This window comes from Puntigrus tetrazona, chromosome 11 (assembly GCF_018831695.1).
Source record: "Puntigrus tetrazona isolate hp1 chromosome 11, ASM1883169v1, whole genome shotgun sequence".
Taxonomy (NCBI): Eukaryota; Metazoa; Chordata; class Actinopteri; order Cypriniformes; family Cyprinidae; genus Puntigrus; species Puntigrus tetrazona.
In genome coordinates this window covers 9887744-9901875 of record NC_056709.1, presented here as the reverse complement: position 1 = coordinate 9901875, position 14132 = coordinate 9887744, and the positions used below count along the sequence as shown (strand labels likewise).

Here is a 14132-nt window from a genome sequence, read left to right as displayed (position 1 = left end):
GAGACCTTGGAATAAGAATAAAACAGACTAATATTAGCATAGAAGCCATACTTCTTACAATGTAACGAGTACATCAGGTGTTACTGACACTGTTATTTTTAGCAAACACCTTTGAAATAAGATTTGGCCTTTTGGGGTCTAATTTCACAGACACTTAACATTCCAATTGCACTACATTTTTTTTACATTCCTTTACATATTTCAATACCGTCAGAGTAAATGACTTACCACAATTTGACCACACAAAAGACTGTATAATCCTTTAAACAGTCCCGCGCTGACACTTGTGCCTGGAATGAGAGCCATTAACACAAAATAGTTAACTTGGATTCTTATTTAGACATAATTTATACTGCTGGACTAAATGAACACTCTTAGGCTGCAGTCAATTAAAACTTGCAAAACTCAAAGACACGACGTGTTTGTATAAAAATGACCAAAACAAAGAAACTTTGCTTGTCATACAGTGAATAATAGTTAGCAAAAAATGTTTTTGCAAATAAACTCTTTATATTTATACATCCAAAATAAAGGTATATATTTGGAAAACAGTATATACAGTATAAACAGTATATATTTAGAAAATATTTGCATTTATATACATTTATATTATATATACATATATTTAATATGTAAACATATTTTTAAACATATACATGCATGTTTGTATTTATATACAAAAAACACACAATATATGCACATTATGTAAACAAAAACTTATTTTAAAAGCAATTAATCGTTTTACAGCATGTTTATTTATTTATTTATTTAAAGGTTCACACTATTTGCAGTGTGAGGACCAAACCAAATCTCCATGTTGTCTTATGAGAACAAGGCTGAAAAACTAATGTGCACCTCTGTCTATAACACATGCAGAAAGGAAAGAAATGCTCAGCCTTTTAGTTAAAAGTTAAAAGTGCACTACTTTTACAGTGAACATACCAATTTTTTTCTTACCTAACTGAATGATTTCCACTTAATATTTTTTGCCCATTTATTTATTTCTTTGGTTAGTAGCCATGAAAAAAGAAATCCCAGTGGTACAAAAACACTTTAGACAATGTTGAAGTTTGTTCTGCAACCCATCACTCTATAAATGTAAAACATTTCACCTTGTCATATTACAACTTTGCATTTATTGTATCGAACAACTACCTTATAACTTGAAGTCAATAGCTTTTACTCTGATTTCCCAGGCAGCCTGCAGATACGATACTCGTTGAACAAAGAAAAACAAACAGAAACGTTCAGCCCAGTGTCATCCAGTCTAGCAGATGGACGCTTCCACTGGGTCAAAATCAATCGAAAGGGACAGGAGCTCCTCGTCCAGGTGAGTTTTAACACAGCGGCAAGCATCAGATTTCTAAAGGGTTTTTCTTGACCTCCTCTACTCGACTCTACAGGAAAAAGAACAGATGACTTTTATGCTTTTCTGATAACTTATCTGAAATTTTAAAGGTATTGTAACATAAAAATGATATTTCTAAAAGCATTACATAGAAACCTGAGATGTTTTTTTTTTTTTTTTTTTTTTTTTTCCTGTGACCGATTCAGATCTATTACTGGTATCAATCTTTCCCAAGTTATCTGCCATTATATGTCCCTTCCTAGATTGACAACACAATAACCCAGCAGTACAGCCTGTCTCCTGGCTCTGCTCTTAGCCCGGCGAGGTCAGTGATTCTAGGGAGAATCCAAGGTGAGTTTCTGACAGGGTTTTGAAGACAACTCCATTTCTTCATGTTCCTTGCGTGCTGTTTCACATATTTCTATTTCACCGATGTCGGTGTCAGGTGTTTGAATCCGGGCAGGTTAGGACAGGGTGGGTGGTTGTCTGGGTATAGGGAGGCACGCTTTTGACAGCGCAGTCACAGGTGAGTTGCCAAATGGAATGTCTCAGTGTTGCCTAGGAAACTGTTTCTTTTTACCTGATAGCCAATAAGGAGGGGCTGAAAGTGGCACGAATCCTTGTGCTTTGATAGAGGCCAGTGAACATTTAATACAAATTAGCAATAAAGCACTCACACAACTACAACAAGCCCCTTTCAGACTCATTAGTCATTACAGACGTAAAATAGAAAAGGAACCGGCACAGAATGTGCTGATTTATTCTGTTTTAGAAAGGCTTTATAGACACTGAAAAGGAACTTGAGTAATATAGTAATGAAGCTTGTTAAAAAGGTTATTAAGCAGATTAGAGGTTACTTGTGTGATTCTGCAGTCGGCTCCTTTTAAAATTAAAGCTGTGGAGTGGTTACATAAACAGTTTAACGGTTGACTTTGAATTCATTTAAAGGTGAAATGCATAATTACTCTCAAATTACTCTCCTTGTCTCCCATTAGTCAGATAAACAGCTAATTCCACTCCAAACTCATGCTATTTGTGGAGTCAAAGTCACTAACAGAGCCTTGTTTTAAATACTCTTTTCTCAGAATAGTAAACATAGAAATGTTTTACTTTTTTTTGTAAGAAATGAATGTATTTAGCTAGATGACATTACATTGATCAAAACTGACAGTAAAGACTTTAGAGAGTAAAGAATAAAAAAAAACTATTTCTGAAGGAACATGTGAAACGGAAGACATGGAGAGTAATGGATGCTTAAAATTCAGCTTTCCATTAAAAGAAAAAATTACATTTTATATGGCATTAGAAACTGTTATTTTAAATGGTAGCATTTAAATGCAGCTTTGATGAATATAAGAGACTTTCAAAAACATCCTTCATCCATCATTGTCTCTGCATATTAACCTGGCATGTATTTTAACGTAAATATTCTACCTGGTCTCATGGCATGAATGTACCTTGGTGCACTTTTTAGTGAGATATAAAATATGTACCAAGAAGTACATTTCACTGCAGTTTCCAAAAGAAGAGGCAGAGACACCTTTTATTCCTTTTCACACAAATTTACAGGGTTTCGATTTATAAAGCATAATTATCGCACAATTACAAATATCCAGCTTCATATCTATGGGTTTCCATAGCCAGTAGGTTTTCATAGCTTACAGAGTATGGAGATGTAGTTCTGGTTCAAATCCCATGTAACCATGATTCAACAAAACTGTTCAAATCTGTGTGAAAAAAAGCTGAAATGGAACGGTTGCATCAACAAATGTGTTTTTCGGTTTTGCCTCTGTTAATACTATCGGTTAGGTTAAGGGTGGGATTTAGTGTAGGGCATATTTCCACCATGATAGAGCATTACATTTTGGCGACTTGGGTATTTAACATAAATACAACAAACATAAAAACAAAGTAATACGTACCTATATCAATGTAATGAAAACATGCCACTCAGTGGACATTTCTCTTTGAAACTGCTGCAAAACGTGCAGTAAGGCACATAAAAATGGTGTTGCACAAGAAGTGCACAGAGGTAGATGTTTTTATGAGACCAGGTTGTAAATATTACACACATCACATTTAAGTTTAGTTGCTCAATACTTTTTCCTGTTTCAGGTATTGACATTACCGATAAGGAACTGGTTCAGGCTGGATTGAGAGGGTTTATTGGCTGCTTGTCCTCCGTGCAGTTTAATCAGGCTACCCCTCTGAAGGCAGCCCTGCAAAACAGCCAAAGCCCGTTAGTTACTGTTATCGGCCGCCTGGAAGCATCAAGTTGTGGGACGATATCCAGCTCAAACACTTTGAGCGATACACACACACTCTCAGGTAAATGATCCTTTTTAATAGTTTCCACACTGCAGTGAGACTCAAAAACGACAGTGTTTTTCAGCCTGCTGAAAAGAATCAGTTCATTGTCTTCCTCTCGCTCTCATTCTCTACTTGCAGATGACTCAGCAAAAAAAGACAGAGGCAAAGATCCACTGAAAAAGGCTGATCAAAATGACTTGGCACTAATCGGAGGTATAGATCCCCATGATACTGTGCTCTGGGAAAAACTTTTCAAAATAATACCCAGATCTGACAAGTAATAAACCATCCTTAGAAATGAAACCGTACAGCCTCATACATCTTTAGTTATATCAGAAGTTTTATTTCATGCTGTTCTCATTTGTTTCACCTCAGCACTGCATTGTAGAGCATTCAAAATACTAATACATCTTATTCCTAAAATGCATTTATGAGATCCAAAGCCTCACCATTGCATTCAAACCACATTTTAAAGGATAAAAATTTTCTGCAAATTTACTCACGCCCACGTCATCCAAGATATATGTCTTTTTTCTTTAGTCGATAAGGAATTAAGGTTTTTGAGGAAAACATCCCAGGATTTTTCTCCACATACTGGACTTTAATGTGAAACAATGAGTTGAAGATAAAAATTGTGCTTTCAATGTAGATTCTAAGAGCTGCTCTACACAGTCTCACCCCAAGCGTCTTATCTAACAAAACGATAAATCATTTTATATATATATATGTGCGTATATACTTTTTAACCACAAATGCTCATCTACTTTGATTAACTTTCCTGTTCGCGTAATAAAGGTCAGGTCATGATTATTTCTTGTCCATGTGGTTTAGTTCAAAAAGGTAGGGTATGGCCTCTCATTTTCTCCTCCAACTTCAACATCATCCGACATTGTTGCTATACCTTTTTCAGTAAAGATTGTACATCATGCATGACCTTTCCAACTTAATTAAATAATGTGCGCAAGGTTGAGCTGGTGCAAGACAAGCATTTGTGGCTAAAAAGTATATACTTTCAGAAAATGACTGTAAAAAAACGTATTCCTAAACTAGGATCGAGTAGAGCCCTTTCGAGCTACATTGCATCCGCAGTTCGGACATTCAATCCACTTATCCATATTGAAGTCCACTATATGCACTATGTGGAGAAAAATAACTCAATGTTTTCCTCAAAAACCTAAATGTCTTTTTGACCGAAGAAAGAAAGACATTTTGCATAACACTGGGGTGAGCGAACTGTTAAACTGAAAGTTTGGCTTTCGAGGAAATACACGTAAAACTAAAATCCCACCTCTTCGTTTATCTAATGAACAGGAGTAGTGGCTACAGTGGTGTTCATCACCCTCTGCGCATTGGCCTTCATCATCCGCTTTCTGTATCGACACCGACGGACTCCAGCTCCCCCCGTAATCACAGGAAAGATGCATCGACCCAGCATGGAGCATCCTCCGTACCGGGCTGCACTAGACCTGCACAAACCCAACCACAACAGCAAAGAATACTACATCTGACCTCGCCATCTCGTGCCTGGCCTTTAATCGAACGACCTGTCGCCAGTGTACATGCTAACAACCCTACCACTCTGTATTATCTACACTGCAAGCTGAGCAGCCGATCAGAGGCCAGCGATGACCCAACAGGCACAAGAAATTACATTTTGTTTGTTTGCTTATTTTCTACGAAGAGAGTCAAGCATACGTGAGAGTAAATTCGCGCCGGCCTCCTTGAAGACGACAGAGCTGTATATTGTTATTTTTTCCGGCATAATAATAGGTTATACATGCACAGCACACACACTTTCTGAGCAAACAGCACAGCAGGGGGGCTGAAGCATCACTCTGAATTGTCTTTATCCAGTGTGCCTGCTCAAACCTGTCTGTCTCAGAGCCTGCATATAGAGCGGGCTTAAGCTAATGGACTGAAACCCCAGCGGAGAAGGTTCTGAGAGAATGGTTTTGTGGCAGAGCGGCAGACCTTCCCAGATGTTGTTTTTAAAGGATCGATCATCGCTCAACGTGTCCAAAAAAAAAAAACAAAAGATTAAAGACGTCCGCATCCGACAACCCCGCATTTGATGTTGAAACTATTGACTGGTGCAAGGAGCCGCTAAAGGCTGGGATTAACCACCAAAGGACTATAAGAATATATCAGTGGCGGCTGAGGGATGGAATATGAGTCATTTGTGTGTATCCCAATTCCCATGGGCCGGGCAGATTCAGGCAGTTTAATTCTCCTCCCCACCGTAATCGAGCTGGTCTCACAACTGAGCGTACCCAGCGTGCCCCGGGAACGAAATATCGTCCTTATTCAAGTGCATTATATCTCCTGACTAGAAAAAAAACCAAAAACGAAAAAACACTTGCTTTCTATTGAGAATGAATTCTATGGCTGTTTTTTTTTTCTATATGACTACTGTAAATGAATGGTGTACATACATTTCATAATTATATTTAATAAATGGAGCTTTCTAAGAGCTTATGAGTGCAGATGACCGATGGTTTTTGATATATCTACGCAGAAATGAAAGCGTGCGAGGCAATGAACGCACTCAGGCTCAACATAAGGATTGTTTCTGCTTGTTGAAACGGGCCAAACTTTTCACCAGCTCCAGCACGTAAAAAATGTATTGATAATTAAATATTGCATTTTTAATATAACTGCAGGCTTGCAAATAAAAGAAGATGCACGCACATAACCGTTAAAAATATAATCAAAAGTGTAATACAAACGATAATGTGAAATAATTGTAATTTTCATCTTACATCTTCAGTGTCACACATTATAATCAATATAATATGTTTATTTGACACTTAAGAAACGTTTCTTATTATTATCAGTGACTATTGAAAATAGTCCGTTTTGATTAAATAAATGTTTTGTCGCTGAATAAATATGTCCATGTTCAAAAAAATGTTACAGATATATCAGCGACGGATATGTAACATCACACTTCCGTCAACTGACGCAAATCTCTCATAATGGCCCCAGGCCAGCAGACTATCCATATTTTGACCCCTAGTGGATTGCCATGCAACTCTCATTATTTCTGCAGTGTATAGTATGTTTTCGGTGCATAGCGTGCTATTTTTCTGTATCCGTGTAATACAACCTGGCGAAATGTGCAGCATACGACAGAGCACGTTGCGCTTCTACAGTGCAGTCTGTTTGACCTTCTATTTCCTTTGTGTCAAATAAACTGCTAGTAATATAAGCCAAGACGGAGAAGGAGAAAGAGAGAGCGAATCGATTGCCAACCCTTAGGATACAGTGGTAATGAAACAACTTCTCTTACCCATCTGCTGTAACAGGTAGGCTGTAGACAAAGCCAAACAACACCTCTCAAGGCAGGAAGCACCTGATTGTCTGACAATCACAATGATCGCACCTTAAAAGCAAGCCTTCTGTTTTATATGTGAACACACTCGACTGAAGTTAGACTACCAGTAAAAGTGTGGACAGGAGCATTTGTGATCTTAAAATCTTTGAATTAGCTGGACGTCCGTATGCTTTGCTTTGTAGAGTGTGTTGAAATTTATACAAGCTATTTATACAAACTTAGCTCAGATTCCCCTTAGCAAATAGCAGCATCATTTAAGATAATGCTATTAATCATACTTAAGTAATAAAGTTTATTTTAAAATACACAAATATCAGTTTCGATACTCTCTGGGACTGAATCGGCCCATTTTCTAGTATTTAAATGTACACTTTTCTAGATGCACCCTTTTCAGCCACGGAAAGCATAAGAGATTTTGTCTAAAAGCATTCAAAAACCTTAACTGCAAACCTTCGGCGGGGTGGTGTAAAATTGCGACCGTTTAGCATTGTGATCGGTAAATAACTCACCTTTTTATGATTTTATATTTTTGGCGAAAAACAAAAGATAAGGCTACAAATGCGCGGTTGAAGCATCTCCGTGCAGCCTACTGTTTCACATGACTAACTTGTTCGGCTTTTTCTCTGAGCCGGATAAAAGGAAAACCGGGCGCGTGGAGGAAAAAAAAAAAAAAAACCTATGAAGATTGAATTATCGATGAGCCCAAATTCAATTCGCCCCCGATATGAGTGGATATCTGGAGAAAAGTCTAAACCTGAAAATGCGGCATGTAGAAAAATGCAGCCGCGCTAACCTGTAAGTGGGTTTTCAGATGCGTTTTTAATCAACACCTCAACCCTTAAAGCAAGAAGAAAGGAAGAAAGAAATAGTGAAAGGGAGATAAAAAGAAATAAATTGCTCTTTCTTCTCTGCGTGGATATTTGCCTCAAAGAGAAGCTGAAAGATAGACAGAATACCTACACCTAAATGAATTTCTACGAGAGTTAACCAATAATAATTCAATTGTGCGTCATATTCATTTTTAATGCATTCGCAGATGCATTGTGCCAAAAGTACATTTGAGGTGGATGAAAGCTTTAGGCTGCGCAATATAAGTCCCAGTCTTTTGACTGAGTATGTCTGAACCACCCAATTACTATAAAATACAATTATAGTTCACATTGATTTTAATTGGATGCACAGTGGACAGTCGAACGCCAGGAGCGGAGACTAAATCACTGCTGGTGACTAAATCTCTTTTATTTAATGCCTTGATTAAACCCATCACCCTCCGCACTTAACAAAAGCAAAACAATTTTGATACAGTCGATCAGCCTCTGGGGAGTCCAGAGAAGCCAATTAACCTTGGCTGCCATTTACTTTGGGATGAGATCTGAGGGAACTCTAACCCAGTGTGTCATCTGTTATCTGCTACGTGATCTCATGGGGAAAAGCTGGCATAAACCTCATAATTAATTTTTGCTGGAACTGCCAGCATTTTTGAAAAAGTCAGATGGACCAGTGGGCTTGGGGTGGCTGGCATGAGTTCTGGCCAGAGGTCGTGAAGTTCGGGAACTTCAAGCATACTTGTGTGTTTTTAACAAGATTAATTGGTGGAGTTGGCAGCTTCGTCTGCATTGGCTTGAACGGGTGGTGAAAAGTGATGCATTGGCATTGAAGAAACTCCAGTGTAAACTCCAGAAATTAGATCATGCCTGCATATATATATACATATATATACACTGTATATCTGCAAACTGAAAAATAGCTTGAAAATGTCAAAAGAGATATTAATTTAGCTTTATTGACTTAATTTTTAATGATATCACTATACATTACAAACATTTGTCGACCACCCACTTATTGATGTAGTTGACAGATACAGACATGTATGCAGTTTGTAAATGTTTTAACGTTTTCCTAGTGGTTGAAGTTGCATCATTAATTTAGAAATATGCAATTAGAATTTATAGTTCAAAAAAAGTTTGTTTTCAGTGATTTGTTTTTATTTTATAGATTGAGAAACATTTAATGCTGATTTAAACGGTGTTTGGCTATAAACAGATTTCGGGAGGAGCGCGCGTTGATAATTAACGCGGCTGGCTTCTCGTTTCCTAATCACGCAATTATCCAACCAGAGCAAGAGAAGCCTACTATAAATAAAATCAGACGCCGAGCCCTGTCCGCTTTTCACGGACAAGAGGAAAAACCTCTGAGCCCTCTGCCTGACAGCATGTCAAACACGCTTACTTTTACCCTTACTATGATTAATTAAATGTAAGTGCGAACTCGTGAAATAGACATTATAATTTTACATTAACTATAATATAGGTAACATTTTGAATTATATTATTATATCATCACAGGAATTGTTTTCAAATATAACAAACTAAAACACAATACTTTCCATCATTGTAATATTTTTCCCAGTCCTTTTTGACGCAGCCTTTGTTGGGACAAGAAAACTTGAACGTTACATATTGAATTATTTTTCATTTATTTATTGCAAAACATGATGCCAGACGAATCGCTCGCATTGCCGTGTCTGCATTAACTAATTGAATGCGTGTCAAGAAGTCACACTCCCGTGGCGCAGGATCACATGTGAGGTTCCCTGAGCGCACAACACAGTTTTGTATTCTCAAGGCTGCTAGTAAATCTCAAATTGCAGCAATATTACCTGCGACTTTGCACGCTTCAATTTGCAAACTTGGCAGGGTATGGGAAATGAGGCTTCACTGTAGCGCAGAGGGGTACAGTCACACCTGTTCTCTCTCTCTCTCACACACACACACACACACACACACAGACTTTACATCTGGCGGCCATCGTTTTTTTTTTTTCTGCCAGCTACGAGAGTCATTGATTACTCAAGCAGGATAATTGTGTAAATTTACTGCAAAATTGCCTCTGCCCGTGCAGTTGAGTTACTGGAGCTTGGGTTTTTTTTTTTGTAATGTTGTTGCTGACAAGCTACAGGCTCTGTGCTCAGCATGTCTCTGAAACGGCTGGATGTGCTGGGCAGCATCTTTTCCCATCAGGCGTTCCCGCTGATCGGCCCCGCAGGCGTACACAGATGAACCCATCCGAGATGTGTTTTCTCCGGCCTCTGCTGCGCAGGGAAGCGTATTTATCATACGCGTTTGTTAGAGCTTAGAGTTTAGGGTGTAAATATTCATGATCTACAGTATCAGACAGTTGCCCGAGAGCAGTGCACCATCAGGGAGGTCAAATGGATTCATATGCAGAGTTTGCTGTTGTTTGTGCCGAGCAGCACTGCGAGAAATGTTCAGGGTTCAAGTTAAGCTCAGTCGACAACACCGTTGCCCTTAAAACACAAAATAACTTCTGCTCATCCTTTAGCTTAATTTCTTTTCTAAAATAAAGTGCTTACTGCGCGGCATCTTGAAAGTTACAATGCCGACATATTAATCCCGTTTCTGATAAAGCTTACATTAAAGCAACGTTTAACCCAAAAAATGAGCATTTGCTGAAAATGTGCTCACCCTCAGGACATCCAAGATGGAGATGAGTTTGTTTCTTATTACAGAAATTTAGCATTGCATCATTTGCTCACCAGCGAATGGGTGCCGTCAGAATGAGGATGAGTGAGCAAGAGATGTAACATTTCTAGAGAGTGTGCAACTGCGCAATTGCTTGGAGAAATTTTGGCTAGTGAACTTTTCAGGTTGTCCCTTGACATATCTGTCTTAAAAGCAGGCCTTTCCAAACATTACATTTCTTCGGCTTTAACCGCTAGACTTGTGTGTTATTGGATTGTAGGACTTACTTTTTTGTTGAGCTCCGGTTCACAGAATGAACCTTGACATTCTTCTGTATAAAGCAGTGTTTCTTTCGACCAAAGCACAACAAATTTCTTCTAACCTACGCTACTGTTTGAAAATTTAGGGTCACAAAGATAAGTCTTGTTTTCTTTTTTCTCATCATTTTTTTAAGTAAAAAAATTTAGCAAGGACACATTCATCAAAAGTGTCAGTATGTTATGTTACAAAATTAATGTCTCAAATAAATGCTGAAATAAAAAGTATGAAACGAAAATCTAGAAATGAGAAAAATTAATAATGGGTTCTTCGCTGCTTCAAAACAAGTGTATAGCAAACTCTTTTCAGTGTGTGTGTGTGTGTGTGTGTGTGTGTGTGTGTGTGTGTTGAAGGACTGGTGTAATTTACAAGATTAGTGAAGACTATAGAAATACAAAGATTTGTATTATTTTAATGCACAATACATAGCAAAATGAGAGTCGAGCGGTAGATTTTAGGCTTGGTTTCATGTATTATTTATGTGCTACTAGAGTTTATCACTCACTAAAAACCTGAAAAGGTTGACAAGCTTCCATCTTGTACTACACTTAAAAAGCAGAAGCAGCAAATATACACTTTCGCGAAGACATAAATGTTTAAAACATCAAGAGAGCGTGCGCTTTTAACATAAACATCAGACGGATCAAATAGCTTGATTTAAATGAAATGTCCTGCTGCAATAAAAGAGAAGAAGCGCTTCGACTGGAGTTGGTTTCCACAAAAACCAGAGGCAAGTGCATTTTTCTGACCTGCCACACGCTGCTCGTGCCAGTAAAGAAGAGATCAGTGAACAGGACGAAGCTCGGTGCTCTTAGAGGTGGAAAAATGTGTACTTCAAAGTCCATTGAACAAAGCCATCAGTGAGAGGTCTAATAGTGCTTTCACACAAAGCAGCGTTTCCAGACACTCCTCAGCTGGAGGTGTTCCCAGAATGCATTGCCAGCCTCATGCTCCTTTTAAAAAAGCGAAGCATAGCAGTCCCAGTAATAGAACATTTATTGAACGTCATGACAATTACAGTTTACATTCATTTTGGTGCAATTTTCATAAGCAACTATTCAAAACTCTTGGAACAAACCTCAGACAGCAGATCATCAGAAATGCACTTTTTATAAATATTGCTAGTTCAGTTGTGTTATCGCAAAACACAAAATATACTTTTGACAGGCATTCATTCGCGGTAACTGCCTTTCATAACGCTACGGTACTTTTCGTTTGCCTCTATTCATGTTCTGATTGGTACTTTTGACTTTAATCCAACTGATCAGTAAATCTTTCTATACAAATCTATACATTTTCATTGTACAACGTAGACTTGCATTGGAAATGTCAGCCTTTCCAATGCTGGGTGTTGAAAACGGTGTGCTGCATAAATCATTTGAAAAATATTTAATTTCTAATGTAATATCCTTACTGTCGTTTGATGTATCCTTGATGAAGGGGAGAAAAGGATATACAATTAGTCTACATTAGTACTGAATACTGCAGTATTTTAATATTATAATTCAATAGAGCATGGAAGGATTTTTGTCAGAGAGGACTGACGCATGCAGTAAAAAGATTTTGATGTGGCCTATTGGAACGCAAACTTTTGCAATTAATACTTGCTAGGCTACGAAAATAAAAGTGCTACTCAGATTTTGATCACTCTGTTCCCTTGATCAAAGAGTCGTGAAAATATAATGATTGGGGTGCAGAGAGAAATGTCTGAGAGACGTAGCACAGGGACTCATATTAGAGAGATTTACACATTTACATTTATTCATTAAGCAGAAGCTTTTATCCATGTGACGCGAACAGACAGTTCCTTCAGGAAATTTAGAGGATGAAGGTATACGCAAGGCTGTGCGTTTTGTTTTGTTTTTTCATGAGCACTGTTTCAGGCCTCAATGACAGAGAGTTGTACTATGAATAAAAAAATGTGTGTTTTTTACTTGCATACGAAGAACCGTAACAGCAGTGTAATGATCTCCGGTGCCCGCAACAGTTCATGTTGGTTTTTTGTTGCTTTTAGGTTAAGAAAAATCCAACATGAATGTCAAATCGGAGTGAAATATTGACAACAGCCTGATTTTCAGTCTCAACCAAAATGCAACGCCTGTCTGACATCATGTCCAATGTCAACCTGATGTTATATTGATGTCCTGTGCCTGCTGGGAACTGTTTATAGATTGCGAGGTGCTGCCTTGACTAACCAAAATTATGCGATTGCCGACTGTAACTTTCCAACACTGCATTACTTCACACCGAACAAGTTTGGCAACTCCATGCGAACGTAAAGCCAGAATAATCACAACTGTTGGTAAAAGACAGTAGCAAATATCAGTCAAATATCACAGCCAATCAGAAGTGTGTGAGGGGGGCTCGCTTTGAAAGCACTCTGAAATAGAAACTCTTTCTAAAATAGTTAGTCGCCATTGTGGTTTACACCTCTGATTAACATGGAAAATACACTTTTTAGCGTGCATAATTAACACACTGTGTTAAGCATGTAAAATGTACCTCCTGGGCTGAAAGAGGGTTAGAAGAACTCTAAACAGGTGTTAAAGGCCCTCTAGAAACTTGTGCATGGGCTTATTGACCAAGCCCAGGAAACCACCAAGAATAACCAGTAAAGACGGCACAGCAATGCATTACGGATCACTTATAATATACCCACAAAGTTTTGCATTAGTCACATTCCCCCCACCCAAAAAATGGAGGTAATTTTTAGTAATTGAAGCCTAATCAAATGTCCCTCTCCCTCTGAGAGCGCAAGCACCTAATGTGTTCATTGTGGACCACACATAAAAACTCAATGGCGTGAAAAGTAACAGTTACTACTCTACAATTAATACTTGTTGGAATTGCTCAAAATCAAAATTGATGAGGGCCCTGCATTCTGTAAACTGCTGGTTGGCGGTCTGTAAGGCTTGTATTTGACATAATGGGTTTCTGGGAATTTAGGCCATTTCAAAAGCGCGGTTATGCCTCTGGGGAAATAAAATCAATACTCAATTAAAGTATTACAGGAAATGGAAACTACATTAAAGTGTACTTTGAACCTGAAAATGCAGCACTGATAGTTTTAAACGACTAGCAACATATAGTTTTGCCAGGCTGTTTTATGCACATGTCAGACCTTTGTACTGGTTAACACCGTTACCAGCAGTGATTTTAGTATCTGTTTAACTCTACTAATATTATGTTATATATTTTAAAACAGTATATCTAAAAAGTAGTCAGGACACAGCACCTAAAACAAGTAACCTGCTAGATTATGTTAATAACTAGTTTCACCGCGCGATCTGTAATCAGTGATGGACTACAATTTGTAAGTGTCTACGCAAATCAGGTGGCT

The 14132-nt window shown here is 38.0% G+C and overlaps 1 protein-coding gene across 3 annotated transcripts in view; it reads left to right on the top strand.

Moving 5' to 3' along the window:
• Positions 1–6160, top strand: part of cntnap5l (contactin associated protein family member 5 like) — a 65409-nt gene extending 59249 nt beyond the window's left edge. For 2 of the 3 annotated variants that reach the window (XM_043251274.1, XM_043251273.1), the window contains 5 exons: positions 1197–1330; positions 1612–1699; positions 3464–3676; positions 3797–3871; positions 4970–6160. In XM_043251274.1, coding sequence (XP_043107209.1) covers positions 1197–1330; positions 1612–1699; positions 3464–3676; positions 3797–3871; positions 4970–5166 — 707 coding nt within the window. In that variant the 3' untranslated portion in view covers positions 5167–6160. Of the gene's footprint in view, positions 1–1196; positions 1331–1611; positions 1700–3463; positions 3677–3796; positions 3872–4969 lie in introns of those variants that run through there. The other variant, XR_006252030.1, reaches the window with a different exon arrangement.
• The last annotated feature ends 7972 nt before the right edge of the window (positions 6161–14132 follow it).